Below are 16,012 nucleotides of genomic sequence, written 5' to 3'. Positions count from 1 at the left end.
GAGAAATATCAGAAGAAGCCAGGCCTCCAAACCAGACAGCGCGGCCACAGGCCGGCGGCGTGGAAACGGCCCGGGCTGGACGTCAGGGAACCGGGCCCCGTCGCCAGCTCCCCGTGAAGCCGAGGCGTGTCGCAGGTCTGCCCGAGCCTCAGTGGCCTCATCTTTCAAAGGGATAAAAATACCCATCCGACCGATGTGGCGGGAGCAGAGCGAACGGGCGGGAAGCAGAGGTGAGAGTGTGGCCTGGAGCCCAGAGAGCAGGGCTGTGAGCGCCGGGGTCCCGGCCCCTTGAGTGAGCACCCACCCCCCGCAGGCCAGGGAGCACCTAAGAGGGGAGGGGCAGGGCTGCGCGGTCTCCAGTAGACGCGCCCTCGGGACGCAGCGGAGAACGTGCTCCGCGGTGCGCGGCGGCCCCCCAGGCCCCTCCCGGCGCTGACGCCGGGCCTGCAGCGGCCCCACACGCTCCCCGTCCACATCCGGTGACTAAGGGACCCGGCTGCCCGGGGCTGAGGCTGCGCGTGGCGCTGCAGAGCTCGCAGGGGTGGCGCCTGCTCGTCAGGCCCCACGTCTGTCCAGGGGGCTGGGAGTGCCGCCGAGGCTGGAGCCACGTCCCCAGCATGTGTGGCTGACACCCACGCGTGTCCCACCCCAGGCCGGGCCCTCCTGCCCCCGCTGGGCCGCCCACAGGCCCACGGTGCTCCAGCACCCAGGAGGAGAGAGCAGTGGACACTCACAGCTTGACCAGGGAGCGCAGGGTCACGAAGGCCTCGGGGTGGATGGACCGGATGGCGTTCCAGCTCAGGTCCCTACGGGCAGAGGACGTGACAGGAGGGGACAGTGACACATGGAGGGCCCGTCGTTCTTACCCTGGGTCACCGACACCTGTGCCATGGTGCGGGCATGCAGGGAGGCTGCCCCCCCCAGGTGCTGGGTGTCCTCACGGGGTGCAGACGTGCAGGGAGGGCCCCCCGGGTGCTGGGAGTCCCCACGGAGTGCAGGCGTTTAGGGAGGGCCCCCCGGGTGCTGGGGGTCCTCACGGGGTGCAGGTGTGCCGGGAGGGTCCTCCCCAGGTGCTGGGGGTCCCCACGGGGCGCAGGCGTGCAGGGAGGGTCCCCCCACCCTGGGTACTCACAGGGCCTGCAGGGAGGTGAGCTGGCGGAAGGTGTCAGCTCTGATTTCCCAGATGCGGTTGTGCTGGAGGCCACTAGGGCAGCGAGAGAGGCTGGATGAGCCCAGAGGCCCAGACACTGCCCCCACCCCGACCCCACCCACTGGGAGGAAGAAAGGACCCAGCCTGCAGAATCACCAGAATTAAAGGGAGCATGGGGGATGTGGTTGCCTTGGGTAACTGGGTCAGGAGACAAAGCTACAAAGCTGTCCCTGTGGCCCCGAAGGGAGTGAGCTTCCAGGGTTCCCACCGGGCCTGGCTCCCAGCCCAGCTGGCCTCACTCCTCGGGCCCTCCAGACCCTAGTCCAGCAGCAGAAGGCTGCCCAGCCCCTGGCGGCCCCAGAGGGGCCCAAGCTGGGAGGCAGAGCTCAGCGGACGGGCTTCTGAGTGGGAGACGGACCCTGGGCCTCGGCAAAGGCACAGACCCTCCTTCCTTCAGTGTCAAGGCACCAGGACAGCCCTCACGCCCCCAGCCCTGCCTGGTCCCAGGGCGCAGGCATGGAGAGCCGGAGGCTCTGTCACTTGGGGAAACAGGAGCTGGGTGAAGGGAGCTCGGAGAATCTGTGAAGTGTTTCGGTCCCCGTGGAACCTGCAGCCCAGGTTTCCCTCCCAGACACGAGTGTGCACGTGCGTGTGTGCTTACGGAAACCGAGAGCCTGGGGCACTTCCAGTCCCCCACGGCCACCCCATGTCCAGCCCACCCGCCCCTCCGCTGGCCCTCATCACTGTCACGTTTCCTGCTGCCTTGACACCCAAGGAGCCGCCTCGAGACTGCTTTTGGGCACCATCTCCTGGGCTGTCACTACGAGTCATGGCCTGTCCCGGCCTCTGCCGAGCTCCCAGCCCTGACCTCAGGGTCAGCAAGCCCAGGGAGGGGAAGGTCAGAGTGCTGGCTGGCCCCGCCCTCAGGCCCAGTGCCCCAGACTCACATTTCCTCCAGCTTCTGACAGGCGTGCAGGCTGGGCAGCCCCTCGATCTGGTTGTGAGACAGCTCCCTGGGGAGAGGGGCGCGGGCCGGTTAGGGGAGCTGGGCCTCAGGGACACGGCTATGGACCTCGTCACCCCGGGCACTTCCCTCCAGCCCCCCGCTGGGCCCCTCCTCTCTGCAGGGCCCGGGTGGGGCTTCCTCATCCATATGAAGGCCCAGGGGACCCTGGGAGGGCCCCGGGGTCAGGGAGCAGGAGGTGAGAGGGGCACGACAGGGCTACACTGGGACGAGCCAGCTGGCCCAGGCTACCCAGGCGGTACCACTGTCACAGTACGGAGCCGACGCCCCTAGGGATCCCCCGGCCCAACCCCTCATCCGACTGAGGCACACAAAGGGGACAGGACCTGCCCACGGACACACAGCCTGTCGGTGGCAGGCTGGACACCCGTCCAGGGCTGGCTGTGCACATCTTGAGCCAGAGGCTGTGGTCCATGGTGAGCACCTCAGACCCGAGTGAGACTCAGGGGACAGGAAACTCCCTGCTCCCCATAGGACACTTAAGCTCCTCCATGGTCCCTGTATAGACTCGGGTAACCTATTAGAGCCACTCTGGGGGGACCTATGACGTGCCGGGCGCTTCCAACCCTCCTAAATGCACCCACGTTTTGCAGATGAGAAACCCGAGCTCAGAGACACAAAGGGGGAGGCGGGGTTCACCGGCGGGAAGTGGCAGAGCTCAGCCTCAGCCCCGGGTCTGACTTCGAAGAAGACTTAGGCTTTTCCCCAAACGGGAGAGGGCAGCCCACTCCCCCTCAGGCAGGTCTCAGCCCAGGCTGCCTCTCTCCAGGAAGAGAGTGACCAGGGGACGGAGGCCAGAGGGACCTTGCCAGGCAGGAGGGCGCGGGAGGCACTCACAGGACACGGAGCCTGGGCAGCTGCTGGCACATCCCCGGGGGGAGCCGCCGGAGGCCCGCACGGGTCAGGGTCCTGCGGGGAGAACGGAGCGGGGCTGGCACCGACCCGGGCCCTGCCGTCCCCAGCCCCCTCCCCCCGCCTCCCCTCTGGCCTGACACTGACGAGGGAGCACAGAGCTGACAAAAGAGAAGTGGGGGGCACGGGGCAGGGGGCTGCAGGGAGAGAGAGGAGGAGGTGGGTTGGGGTGGACAGAGGGGCACGGCCGGGCACCGCCTGGCAGGCGGTCCTGCAGCCAGACCCTCCCGCCCTCCCCTTTGTGTCCCCCCACGTCTCCTGGTGTCACCAGCAACACAGGGGCCGGACCCTTTTCTGCTCCTCGTAGGAGAGGGGGGCCATGCGCAGGCCGTGGATGGAAACTCCAGCCCCAGTGGGGCCCTGGGAACCAAGCCCAGAGCCCGTGCCCCGTGCCTGGGGCAGGGAGGATGCCGGGGCACCCGGGGCGGGGGCAGTGGGCTGCGAGCAGGTTGCAGAGCGGCCGGGCTTGGGACAGGGTGCTCCGGGGAGGACGTGAGGCCAAGGTCATCCTCGGGGAACTACTACTTCCCTCGTGGAGAATTTTCCAGCTCTGGGTGTTCGTGTGACTCTTCTGCTCACTCTCTTACAGTGAATCGAGGGCCTGCTATGCTCTGACCCCTCCCCCCCAGGACACAGTGGAAACCAGGAGGCACAGGAGGTGGGAGTCACAGCCCTCCGGCCGCTCCCGGGTCCTCCGTGCACCTCGGCTTGTGGTTAGGATCTCTGAGAAACCCCAGGCTGGGAAAGCGGGGAAGAGCAGCCCCTCCCCTGAACCACCTGCCAGCCCGGTGGGAGCGGCCATGGGCCCCGGGGCCGAGCCGGGCAGCCTCTGGGCCCGGCTAGAAGCCACAGCAGAAGGCCAGACAACGGGGACCAGAGTCTGGGGGCGACGGGGGGCGACGGGGGATTGGGGGGCCAGCGTCCACTCACAGGATCTCCAGACTGGTGGTGCCTTTGAGATCTGGGAACCCCTGGATGTCCGTGGCACCATTCAGAGATCTGAAGATAGAGCACCAGGTGCTGAAGGGGGGTCAGCTCTCAGGGACCCCCCCCCACAGGGACCCCATCTTCTGGGGACACCATCCTTCCCCGGCCTCCCTCCAGTGACCCCAGCTGCTCAGGCCCTGGTGGAGGCTGGACGTCTAGCAGGGTCCAAGCTGCCATTTCCTAGGTCAGCTCCACCCAGCCTGGCCGGACAGAGCCGGTCACCTGGCCCCCAGCCACCTGGCCACCCGGCCACCCAGGCCCAGTGTGCACGAAACACAGGCAGGGACCGTGGGACTCGCCCCGTTTGAAAGGCAATGGCTTGAGTGCTTCCGGAAAGGTGTTTGTCTGCTGGGGTTGCTCGTTGGAGCCGGGAAGCGGGTCTCCCCTAAGTGTCACCTGCCGGGGTTTCCCCCAATGGCCACCCCACCTCGGGGGACCACGTGGGCCTGCACGCGACAGGAGCCCAGCAGGATGGGTGCCGCCGGACCCTGAAGAGGACCCTGGGCTCGGGCCTGAGCGGGGGAGCCTGGGGTCCAGCGATGAAACATACGGATGGCACCAGCCTCAGGGGTGAGAGTGGGGTGCACAGGAAGGTGGAGCTTGCACCCCAAAAGACTCAGGGGCGTCCCTGTGCTGCTGCGTGTGGAGCGTCACCTGCAGGAGGTTTTCTGAAGACGTTGCACTTGGGATGGGAATTGAAAGAGCGGGAGAGATGAGGATGCCTTTGGGTGTCCAAGAGTCACAGGGTGTGGCTCTGGGGGCCCCGGAGAACCAGAACCTTGCCAGGTTGTTGCTCCTTCAGCTACGTGAGCAGGATCCTGACTTGGCGGGATTGGCGGGCGGGGGGTGGTGCCAGAGGGCAGGGGGAGGCACCAACTCACAGGGTGTGCAGCCTGCGCAGGTACCGGAACGCCGACCTCCCCACGAACTGGATCGGGTTGTCATAGAAGTGTCTGCAGGAAAGACACCGAAGCCCTTCATTCGCCCTCCCGGCTGGACCGAGGCAGGTGTCTGCTCTCCCCTCTCCGTGGAGACCAGCACGCAGGGAGCCCCTCTCCAGTTCTGCCTGCCAACCCTGTCCTCCCCCAACAGGCATCAGGAGCAAGGACTCACATCGTCTGCAGCAGAGGGTTCCCCAGGAAGGCCTTCTCGGGGATGGCCTTGATGTTGTTGTTATGGAAACCCCTGGGGGATGACACGGGCGTCAGGAGGATGCGGAGAGCGTGTGGACGGGGACAGGGGACCCCAGGACGCTCTCCGACAGCCAGGCAGGAAGGCCGTGGGCCCAAAGGGACATCAGCCTGGGGACGCCAGTTCCACATCTGCCTGTGACCTTCCCTCTTTGCTCAACGACCCGTGGAAAGGAGAGAGGGTGAGCCTGGGCGGGGGGGGGGGGGGGGGGGGGGGACTGTGAGGGCCACTCAGGGGAACAGGCTGGGCCCAGACCCCAAGGAGGGCAGAACCCTGGAGATCCCCAGGAGGGAGCTGAGGGTGCATGGGAGGAGGAAGCGGAAAAACAGGGGCCCCCGGAGGAGAAGTGGTCCCCAGATGGAGCCAGGCTTGGCCTCAAGGCCCTGAACTGAGGAGCCGAGCCCTGGGGGCGGGGGGGCGGCGCAGGGGGGACGCCCGTGACCGTGGAGGAGAAATGGGGGGCGAGGCCCCCACCGGGCGTCCAGGCTCCAGAAGCCGGGAACAGTGCATCTGGTTATCGGGGAGAACAGTTCAAAGTAAGTGTTGGACTGAAAAGCACAATCCACGCTGAGCAGCCCCCTCTGTCGTCCTTTTTTCACCAGAGACCCCTGGTTTCTCTGTGTCTTCCTGGCCTCTGGGACCCCTCCTCCCTCCCCTCATCACTTCCACGCTCATTCACGAAATTCACCTCCAGCCAAGGCCCACCCAGCCTGCTTTGTTCGTTCAATGTTCCTGCGTGAATTTGCTCGTCACACGTGTCTGATCACCCCCTTCGCGGCCGGTGCTGAGCCCAGCTCCGAGGGATTCAGAAGTTTACGAGACAGAGCCCGTCCTCAAGCTGCTTCTCCCAACAGACGTGGACGGACACACCCCACACGTGTGCCTTCCTGCTCCTGCTGCCCCAGGGCTCTGCTCTCTCCCCCAGCTTACGTTTCCTGCCCCCAGGCCTTTGCACACCCTGCTCCCTCCACACCCTACAGACCGAGTGAAACTTCTCCCTGTCTTTCCCTGCTCCAGGGGAAAGGCAGGCCTTGGTGATTCATTGGCAGTGGAGGGCTTGCAGCCGTTTCTCACGGACCCTCCCCTGCAGCTGCTCCAGCTCCCCTCCTGCTCCCCGGCGTTCACACTGTCAGCCGTCTGGACCAGGTGAGGGGGTGGCGTGGGGTTGGTGCTAAAGGTCCCGGGTGGCAGTGAGAACAGATTCAGTGCTGCCTGGAGGTTTGGGCTCTGGTCATAAACTTCCGCTGCCTTAACTGGTCCCGCTCAGCACCACGCAGATCCCGTCCTGCTACACGGTGGCCCCTCCTCTGCGAAGGCTGTCTTCCCACTGGCTCAGCGTCCCTCTGCCTTCTCACTGTCCCATCGGCTCTTCATCTCCACTGTTCTTCCTCCCCCATTGTCGCCTAAACCCCATCCATCCTTTAAGGCTGGTCTCAGACATGTTAGCCCACAGTGCTCTTTCTGTGCTCTCTGGACACCCAGACCGTTTTAGCTAAGATTATGTGATTTAGGGTCGGAGTTATATGCCAACCCTGAGCTGCTCTGTCCTGCCCCTGTACTCTGCATCCTCGACAGGCCTGCGGCCCTAGGGGACGGCTGGTGTCTGTCTCACCCCTGGTTTGCATTTAGCAGGAGCAAATGCATTTTAGAATAAAACGAGCAGTGGCCGTTGGGGGGTGGGGCAGAGCCAGTTCCTCGCTGCCCCACTAGGACAGGGGACTGAGGAGGGACCCCAAGACACAGACCAGCCCCCCGCTCTTGTCCCCTTACATCTCTGGACACACCCAGCCAAGACAGGGGGGTGCCAGGCAAGCCTAACAGGCGGGGCTGGGGCTTGCTCTCCCCAGGCTGGAAGGGCCCAGCTCCGCGGATGACTCAGCCCCAGAGATGCTTGGAGCCCAGCAGCGAGGCCTGTGACTGCTGACCTGGGAGGTCGGGACCTCAGGAGATGAGGGTGTGGGGGACCCTTGGGCACAGAGGACACCCCAAACCCCACAGAGGAGCTTACAGTTCCTGCAGGCGGCCCAGCGTCCGGATGGCCACGGGGAACTCGTGCAGCTGGTTGTAATTCAGGTCTCTGGAAAGAAGGCAAGACAGTCGCTGGAGGGCAGTCCCCAGGGCGTGTCAGAGGCTCCGGGAAACGGACGCTGGCTCTGGGTTGGCTGGAGAGAGGGTCTGCCAGCCTGCCGGGCCCAGGGCCAATGTCCGGAACACACTTTGGGCTGTTCCTCTCCCATTGCTGCCCCCAGACCTCGGCGGGGGCCTTCCCGGCCACAGACCTGTTTTGAGGGGACACTTAGGGGTGGATAGTGGAACCAACTCTCTCCAAACAGCCCCCCGGGCTGAGGAGAGTATCTCAAGCCTTTGGAGACACCAGTGGCTGGGGAGGGGGCCTGGGGAGAAGGGGGCAATTTTTGACAACTTGTCACCGGCACGAGGGATTCTGGAAGCTTCCTCAGGTGACCATCTTGACTATCTGTGGCCTCTGCTCTCATCTTTTGTAAAAATGGACAGGATGTCTTACCTTCTGGTGGTGGTGTGACAGCTAATCTTTATTTTCTCTCACCCTTTTCTGCATTTCCCCCTTTTTTTTAAACAGTGAACATATATCATGTGTATAATCAGAAAACATTGGAGGGACTTCCCTGGTGGTCCAGTGGTTAAGACTCTGCATTCCCAATGCAGGGGGCCCGGGTTCGATTCCTGGTCAGGGAACTAGATCCCACGTGCATGCCGCAACTTAGGAGCCCGCCTGCCGCAACTAAGACCCGGCACAACCAAAGAAAGAAAGACAGAGAGAGAGAGAGGGAGAAAGAAAACATTGGAAATGATGTTGAAAAGTGATAGCAACCCAGGTTGTCGAGGGTATGGGGAAACAGCGGTCCAACAAACCCTCAGTGGGAATTTAAACGTGCACAACCTTTTAGGCAAAATTTGACAGAGTCTTTTCAAATGAGAAGGTTCACACTGAGTCACTCCACTTCCAGGAATTCAACCCACAGAAAAGTCTGCAGCCCGGGGTGCAGATATTTGTAAAAGGAGGCTCGTCACAGCAGTGCCAGGCATTGTGCCCTTCACGGCGATGCGGCTAAGGGCAGGAGGAGACATGCAAGCGACCAAGAGCAAAGCTGATCGTCCTCGGAGGAGACTGAGAACCCAGCTCCCACATGGCGGGGAAGCCCCGCCAGAAGAGGGGTGCGCATTTTGAGGAGTGGAGACTGGGAGTGGAGGGTAGGTAAGGGCGACAGGGACTTTTAGAGGATGTTCCCCACCCCCCGCCCCACCAAGAGACTTCAGGACGGATGTCGGCTTTCAGAGCTGTAAAGCTGGCTTCTGTCTCACTCAGTAGCCAGTGCCTCGGCCCTACGTAGGATGCGCCTGATCTGGGAGTGCCATCCTGGCACCTCTACAAGCCGGTGGCTGTGAGCCAGGCTGGGACCTGGGCCCCTTTGCTGCAGTGCTGGCACCTGGACACATCTCTTCCTCGAGCCACAAAATACAAAGAAACTGTGTGGGACTAAAAATAACCGTGTGCGTGCACAGTTGGGGCAAATTCTGGACAAAAGATGCGAAGAGACCAAAAAACCCAACTGCCACCTCTGAAGAGCCTGGAGCAAAAGCAGGGAACTGCGCATGCCCCCTGCGCACACCACCACCTAAGGGGTGGGCAGACCACTTAAGCTACCCCTCTGGCCTGACCTCTGGACACACCCCTACCCTCACCCCACAAAAGGAAGAAGCTCGCCCCCCTTTCAGAGAGCGGGCCAGCACGGGAACCTGTTGTTTGTCCTCGCTCCCCACTGCTGCAGCAGGGGCCCCAGTAAGGCCTGGCCTGAGATTCTTGTCTGGCCTCTGATCAATTTCTATTGATAAAGCAGGCCAAGAACCCTGGTCGGTAACAGCTGGAGCACAGGGTCCCTGCTCTGGCAGGGGAGGGACGGCTCAGGGGCAGTGTCCTCTGGAGCCCCCAGGATGACCCCAGCCCACCTTTCCGGCCTGTGAAAGCCCCCCTTGCCCTGACAGCGTTCACGAGGCCATCCAGTGCCGGGACAGGGCCACAGGGAGGCCCTTTAATTAGTGACTTGCAGGTTTTGTGGTAAATACAGGTCAACACAGAGAAAATGACAGATTCCTCTGCATGGCAGGGTCATGACACCTAACAGTCCACAGGCAGAGCCAGGCGCCTGGCCCAGGGGCCAGAGGGGCAGTGTCAGTAGAGCTAGGTAATTGGCCCCTGACACACACACACAGACACAACTGCCGGGTTCCGCTCAGACTCCCCTGGTGACCTCGGGTAACCCCTGCTCTGCTCTGCTCTGCCCTGTCCTTTAGGCAACCAGACACCTTCCCCTCCCGTGTGCACACCTGGACTCGCTCAGAGAGGCCCCCCGGGCCGCATGAGGGGAAGGTGAGCCGAGGGCAGGGGGTTTGCAACGCACCTTCCTGAGACCAGAGGTGCCGCAGGAGTTTGCAGATTCCTGGGGTTCTACAGGGAGCGGCAGAAGGTGCCTGGAAAATCGGGCCGACAGGGTTGGGGATGGAGGCAGAGGCGGGGTAGGTGAATTTTTTTTCTGACCTTTGATTGTGCAAACGATTCACCCTCCCGTCTCAACGTCTCCAAATCCAGAGCCCCCTTCAGCCTGGCTCAGCCCATCCAGGAACCCTCCTCTGCTGCCCCAGGAGAACTAGATTTCCCACAAGTAACACGGGAGCATCTTCGCTCGGACGTCTTACTACTGCAGCATCATCTTCAGTGCAAAGGCCCGCCAGGTCTGGCCCCAGAGCTTCTGCTCACAATTTCATCCGCCTGGGACGCTCCAGGCGTCGGCACGGCTACTCCCGCCCTTCCCTCAGGCCTCTGCCCAAATAACCCCTCTTCAGGAGGCCCCCTCTGACCCGCTGGGCGCTGTTCCCTTGCCCTGTGTGGTCGATTGGAGGTGGCCCCGAGTCTCATCATCTTGCAGCATAAGTGAATCACATCATCACGTCGCGCACCTTAAACTTACACAACGTCGTATGGTGGATTACAGCTCAATCAAGCTGCCCGGAAAAGTGGCCCGAGTCCCCTGCTGCCTCGCCCTCCCGGCTCCCGGAGACTCGGCAGTGCCCAGCGGCACAGGGTGCAAGTGACATGGGGCCGCCCCGTCCTGAGTCACAGGAGCCCTCACAGCCTCTGCGTCCTCTGCGAGGGCCCTCACCACGTGTGAGAGCCCGGCTGGCCTCCCGCAGGACGAGGGCCGCGTGGAGAGGGTGGGTGGCCGGCACCAAGGCCCCACGCGCCCTGGCTGAGCCCCAGCGGAAGGCAGCTTTGTGACGGGCCCGCCGGACAGATCAGCAGAAGAGCGGCCAGCACACAGGTTCACGAGAAATCACAAATGTTGTTTTAAACCGTTAAGCTTTAAGGTGATTGTTATGCGACAATAACAACGAGATACCCTGCTTTCTTTTTCCTCATGGAACATGTTGACATCTGACAGATGTCTGTTTATTTTCTTCCCACCAAACTGGAATGAAAGTTCCTTGAAAATAGAAACTTGGCTGTTTTCTAATTGAAACCCCACAAGGGTCCTGGCACAGAGCAGCCGCTCAACAAACACTGTTGTCTGAGTAAGTGAGTCAGTGAAAGGTCTAGACAAGTTGATTAATGAGAAACATTAATGGGCTCTTACAGGAATCTGGAGTATTTGCGGGGACAGCCTTAAGATGCCGAGGTTGATGTCAAGAGGCACCAGACAGTCCTGAGCGGTACCCTCAGGGTTGCCCGGGGCCAGAGAGCCTGGGACAGGTCCCCTGGGACCTCGCCGTCGTTGAGCCCTTACATACTTCATTGGACTCATGTCCAGCAGCCAAATTGAGTGGTTCCAGCCCTCCTCGGTAGTTTCTGGTCAGGAATTTTACCAGGAACGGTCTGACAGACAGTGGGGAAAGACATGTGGTACAAGGCACATGAACTAAAAGGCTATTTTTGTAGAAAAATGTGGGAGAATAAAAATGGTGCAAATGTCAAAAAGAATTCTGCAAACCACATGCCAAAGAGGTAGCCTGATTTTTTCCAACTGGATGTCTACACAGATTCAAGGGTAACTGCCACGCCCTGCTTCATCCGGGCCGCATAGATGTCACCTCTATCTCACCTCTGGTCTAACGGCCCAGGAACGTCCCCGCAACCCTCTCTGCCCCCGAGGAATTCAGTTCAGGGCAACAGGGGTTTGTTGCTGGCCCCAAACACACAGAGAATCCGGCTGGGTGGAGCGGGAGGTGCAGAGACGGATGGGAGACACCCCGTCTGGGCGGCGGGATGAGCAGGATGTGGCGGGTCCCACGAACCCGACACCAGGGCCTGTGGAGATGGAGATGCACGCGGCTGAGAGACAGGGCTCCACGGGGATGCGGCCCCTGGACCAGGTGCAGGCAGCTGGAGGGACATCAGGGCAGAGAGCACGGTCTGCAGAAGGCGAGGGGTGGCCTTCGGGGCAGAACAAGCAACGCAGTTCGGTTGAGCAAAGGGCACTGTTTCCAGGTGAGGCCGGGGCAGGGGCCGGTGCGCTCTCCGGCCTGAGCCCCTGCTCCAGGTCGCCCCTGGGACAACCTCTCCAGCACCAAGCATCCACCCAAACGACCTCTTGTCCCGCAGCTGCCTCGCCGGGAGCTGCCCCCGTTACACCCTTGTTACAGTCGAGCGAAGTGAGCACAGAAATCAAAGAAGGTTCCTGACCACACCCAGCCGTCAACTGACCAAGGCGGAGAGCGCTGTGTCCCCCCAAACCCACCCTCTTCTCCCTCCGCAGCCACGCTGCCCGTGCCACAGCCCCTAGCCCCGTCGGCCACGTAAATGTATGACACGTGAGTAAAATTAAAAGTTCAGCTATACCGGCCACACTTCAGCCGCTTGGTCACGACGTGTGGCTGGTGGCCGAGGTGTCAGAAGCACAGACGGAACCTTCCCATCATCACGGAAGTGCGGTCCTCTGTAAGACGGGGCGCAGCCAGGTGCGGGCATCTTCCCGGCTCCCTGCAGCCGGCGTGGCCACGGGACTGGTCCTCCCCTCCGAAGGCGGGCAGCAGTGACGCCTGCCGCCTCGAGAGCAGGGTCTACAAAGCAGCCAGACTGCCCCCTCCACGGCCTCGTCACCCTTCTGCCAGCTGGACGCCCAGCACAATGAGGCCCTGCGGATGGCAGGACCCCAAGAAGCCGGATCTCTGCGTCACCACACGGAGGAGGGCCACCTGCCAAGGAAAAGCGCCTCCTGGGGCTACTACACGATCCAGAAATAAACTCCGATTATGTTTGAGCTATGGTTCATGCTTTGGTCTATTGGGGACAGCAATTTAGATCTCATTCCACTGACCTGGCGTCACAACCGGCCTTGAACCTGAGTCTGAAGCCCCCACTCAGCTACTACACACCTGCCAGAAAGACGCTTCTAAAATGCAAAGCTAATGCTGTCATCCTTCTGAACGCTCAGAAAAGGCTTCTCACGACTCACAGAACAGCGTTCGGGTGCCTTCCTGGGCTCCGACGCCTTGAGCGATCTTTCAGCTCCACCTGCCGTCTCACCCCCTCCTGTGTTTAGCTGTGGCTCTTCTGCCCTCAGCCCGACGCGCTCTCCCCACATCCTCAGCTGTCAAAGCCCTAGACATCCTTTGAATCCAACCCAGTCCCTGCAGTCAGAACGACTTACTCACTCTTCCAGAACTTTCCTGGTGTTTTCTCCAGAAACACGGTCAGGGTGAGATGGGTAATAACGGTGGTGGTGGCGACCATAACGGTGATGATAATAATAGTAATTACTGTGTAACAGTCATGGTTCTAGGTGACTTCCTATCGTAATTCATCTCATTCCCACGCCAGCCCTTTGAGGCAGGTACTGTTATCACCTCCATTCTGCAGGAGATCAACTGAGGCACAGAGGGAGACCATCCCTGAACCACAGTTCTAGGAAAGGAATCGCCAGGGTTGTAGCCCCAGCTGTTGGCGTCCAGAACGGGGTGGTCCGGGTACACACTGTCTCCCACGTGAGACGGGAAGCCTGTTGGCACCAGGAAGCAAATGGATTCCCTTGTGGATTTCCCCAAGCCCAGGCACCGGCCACGTGCATCAACGTCTGCTGTCAGGGTGATGGTCTGAGCCCCCTGCGGCTGGCCACGTGGGGCTGCGTCTCGGCCCTCGGGTCAGGCTCTGACCTGCAGGCTCCTGGGGACGGCAGGGAAGGCCTCCCCTGGCATGAATCTTGATTCTTCCGTCGCAGGTGATTTACGATGCCCTAAACTTCAGCTGGAAAACTCATCCGTGGCTGCAGAGCCTATTATATTTAATAACCCAGAGTCAGCCAGAAGCCCAGGAAGAGGGAAGTGTTCTGTCTGCAGCTGGGGAGGGCTGAGGTTAAAGAAGACCCGTTCCCAGCTCCAGCCGGAACTCGCTCTAGAAGCGCAGCTGTCTGTGGCTAATCCTCCCCGTCGTCTGCTCAGCCGTCCCAGCCACATCCAGCCAGGACCAATGGTGTCGTCAGCAAACGTAGCTAGGAAGGCGACCCCAGCCCCGTGACGCTCCAGGACCCGCAGCCCCGGTCTCTCCTTCCATCGGGCTGTGAGGAAACAGCCACTCCTGGGAACCCCGGGAGCCTCGCTGTGTATTCGGAGCACAGAGCTGGCAGGAGTTTACTGTCATCTTGTCCAGCCCCGTCTTTCTATTGATCAGGAAACTGAGGCTCGGAGAGAAGTGGTAGATCTCTGCCCGTCAGAGCCAGGCCCCGAAGCCAGTCCTGCTGGCTCCCGGGCCAACATGGGCTCTGTGCTACGCAGAGTGTGTCCCGCTGGGCTCCAGGTAGCAGGGCCAAGGGCAAGGTTTTGGGGAGACTGGGAGAGAGGGTGAGTGGAGGCGGAGTCAGGTTTCCCCAGACGCTCACCGGCAGGTGACTCCGAGCTGGAGGCTGGGGTCTTCTGTGAGTTTTCTGCTTTAGTGAGCGGAAGAGGTCTTGTCATCTGGGACCAGCAGCGCCACCCTGGACCAGTCACTGAACTTTGCTGTTTGCTTCCTCACCCGTAACTCAGGGACGCCCACCGCACAAGGCACTCTGTTCACCTGGTCCAGAGCCCGCACGGGAGGTGCTCACACAGTGCGATTCTCTCCCTCTTCCTTTTCCTGGACACGAGGCTCCAGAACAGACAGCGCACACACAAGTTGGTCTCCACTTTCCACAGCCATCAGGAAAGATTAGTATCACTAACTGGGTTTCCACCTACACTTTCATTCTCAAGGCTAATGTTTGTGTTTATCACCAGATCACAGGTAAAAGCATGTGGAGGAATGTGGGGGCCCAGCTCCCACACGAAACACAAAACCCAGACACTCGGAGCCACGTTTACCTCCCAAGGCCGGTAGGGAAGGCGGCCAAGCGCGGTGAGCACCCTGCAAGTCCTGACTGCTGAGCCCGGGCCCCAGGTCTGACTCCACACACTCGGGGCAGACGTCCTGGTGAGCCAGGAGCCAACAGAACTTCATGACTAACAGCACTGCTGTACTGTCTAAACAGCCTGCCGACCAGGCCACCCATTAACTAATGCAGCAATTAGTAAAACTGTCCTCAGTTTCCTTGGAGAGACGGGCATGCCCTCCTTCCCCTTTCCTCCACCCACACCCTCTTCTTTGCCAGAAAGAAACCCCAGAATGTCCCTGATGCAGTAGCGTGGCTGATTTTAATGCAGCTGTTGGTTCTGACACTGAGACTATATGCTGCCTGCCCTCAGGAGGCGCCGGGGATCGGAGAAACCCAGACTGGGAGGGAGGTGAGCGGGAAAGTCCAACCCGCCCGGGGTCATCCCTGGGATCCCGGTGGCCAGGGCTCTGCCTCTGCCTCGATCCCCTTGCCCGGCCGCCGCTGCCGGGCTGCCCTGAGGATGAAGTTGCCGTCCTCATCCTGGGCTAGAGCATCCCCTTCGCTTCCTCCTTGGCCCCCACCCCATCCGCCTGACGACCACCTGTGTGTAACCTAAGTCACGCTCCACCTCCGGTCCTCCCGAGTTCTTTGGGTCGAGGTTTATAGACATTTCACATTCTCACCACCCTCCCCGGAAAAGCCTGTCACTCTAAGATATGATACTCAGAGCAGGACCGGGTCCTGTAGAAGTGGGTGGGTCCCCGTGGGCAGCACCGCCTCACCTGGACAATCTGGACGCTGGGCCCATCCATGCAGGACACCGGAAGGCTCTGAGGCGCTCCTGGTCACAGCAGAATGCAGCTGGCCTAAAGGCGGGGCCCCGAGGTCCGGGCCACAGGGCTTGTGGGAAGGGGACCTCACGTCAGGCAGGGATGAGGGACCACCCCCGTGGGCATTTCTCCAAGTTAGAGAGCTTGGGGCACCTGGGCTACCTCCTGGGCTGTGGATATTTAAGTCTGGTTCGGCGAGAGCCCTGGGTACGGGTGACCAGAGCTGGGAAGAACCTTGTGGATGAGATGGTCCATCGCTCCCACAGCTCAGAGGGAGAAGCTGAAGCTCAGAGAGATGGATTTTCCAGGGGCCACAAGCCCATTCGTCTGTTCAACAAATACCTGCCCAGCGCCCTCCCTGCGCCCGGAGCCGTGCCAGGCGCTGCAGGTACAAGAATGGACAGAGCGGGGGACAGACCATGGATGACGTCGATCAACGAATAACGAAGACTATCAGATTGTGGAGAAAACTAAACAGGAAAAGGAGAATGCCGGGAAGAAGTTGCAAAATGGTGGTGGAGGAGGACCTCACTAGAGAGGT

The 16,012-nt window shown here is 61.3% G+C and overlaps 1 protein-coding gene and 1 non-coding gene across 2 annotated transcripts in view; one reads left to right on the top strand and one right to left on the bottom strand.

Moving 5' to 3' along the window:
- LGR6 (leucine rich repeat containing G protein-coupled receptor 6) overlaps positions 1-16,012 on the bottom strand; it is a 95,587-nt gene that overhangs the window by 8,934 nt on the left and 70,641 nt on the right. Inside the window, exons 7-14 of the mRNA XM_059906324.1 lie at positions 7,273-7,341; positions 5,187-5,258; positions 4,955-5,026; positions 4,017-4,085; positions 3,012-3,083; positions 2,098-2,163; positions 1,133-1,204; positions 735-806 (exon numbers count right to left, since the gene is read on the bottom strand). Coding sequence (XP_059762307.1) covers positions 735-806; positions 1,133-1,204; positions 2,098-2,163; positions 3,012-3,083; positions 4,017-4,085; positions 4,955-5,026; positions 5,187-5,258; positions 7,273-7,341 — 564 coding nt within the window. The remainder of the gene's footprint in view (positions 1-734; positions 807-1,132; positions 1,205-2,097; positions 2,164-3,011; positions 3,084-4,016; positions 4,086-4,954; positions 5,027-5,186; positions 5,259-7,272; positions 7,342-16,012) is intronic.
- Positions 7,907-7,979, top strand: TRNAG-CCC (transfer RNA glycine (anticodon CCC)). The gene has a single exon. It is a non-coding gene; the product is annotated as a tRNA-Gly (tRNA).

This window comes from Balaenoptera ricei, chromosome 1 (genome assembly GCF_028023285.1).
Source record: "Balaenoptera ricei isolate mBalRic1 chromosome 1, mBalRic1.hap2, whole genome shotgun sequence".
NCBI lineage: Eukaryota > Metazoa > Chordata > Mammalia > Artiodactyla > Balaenopteridae > Balaenoptera > Balaenoptera ricei.
Note: the sequence above shows the minus strand (reverse complement) of the source record. Positions and strands in the feature narration are given on the sequence as shown.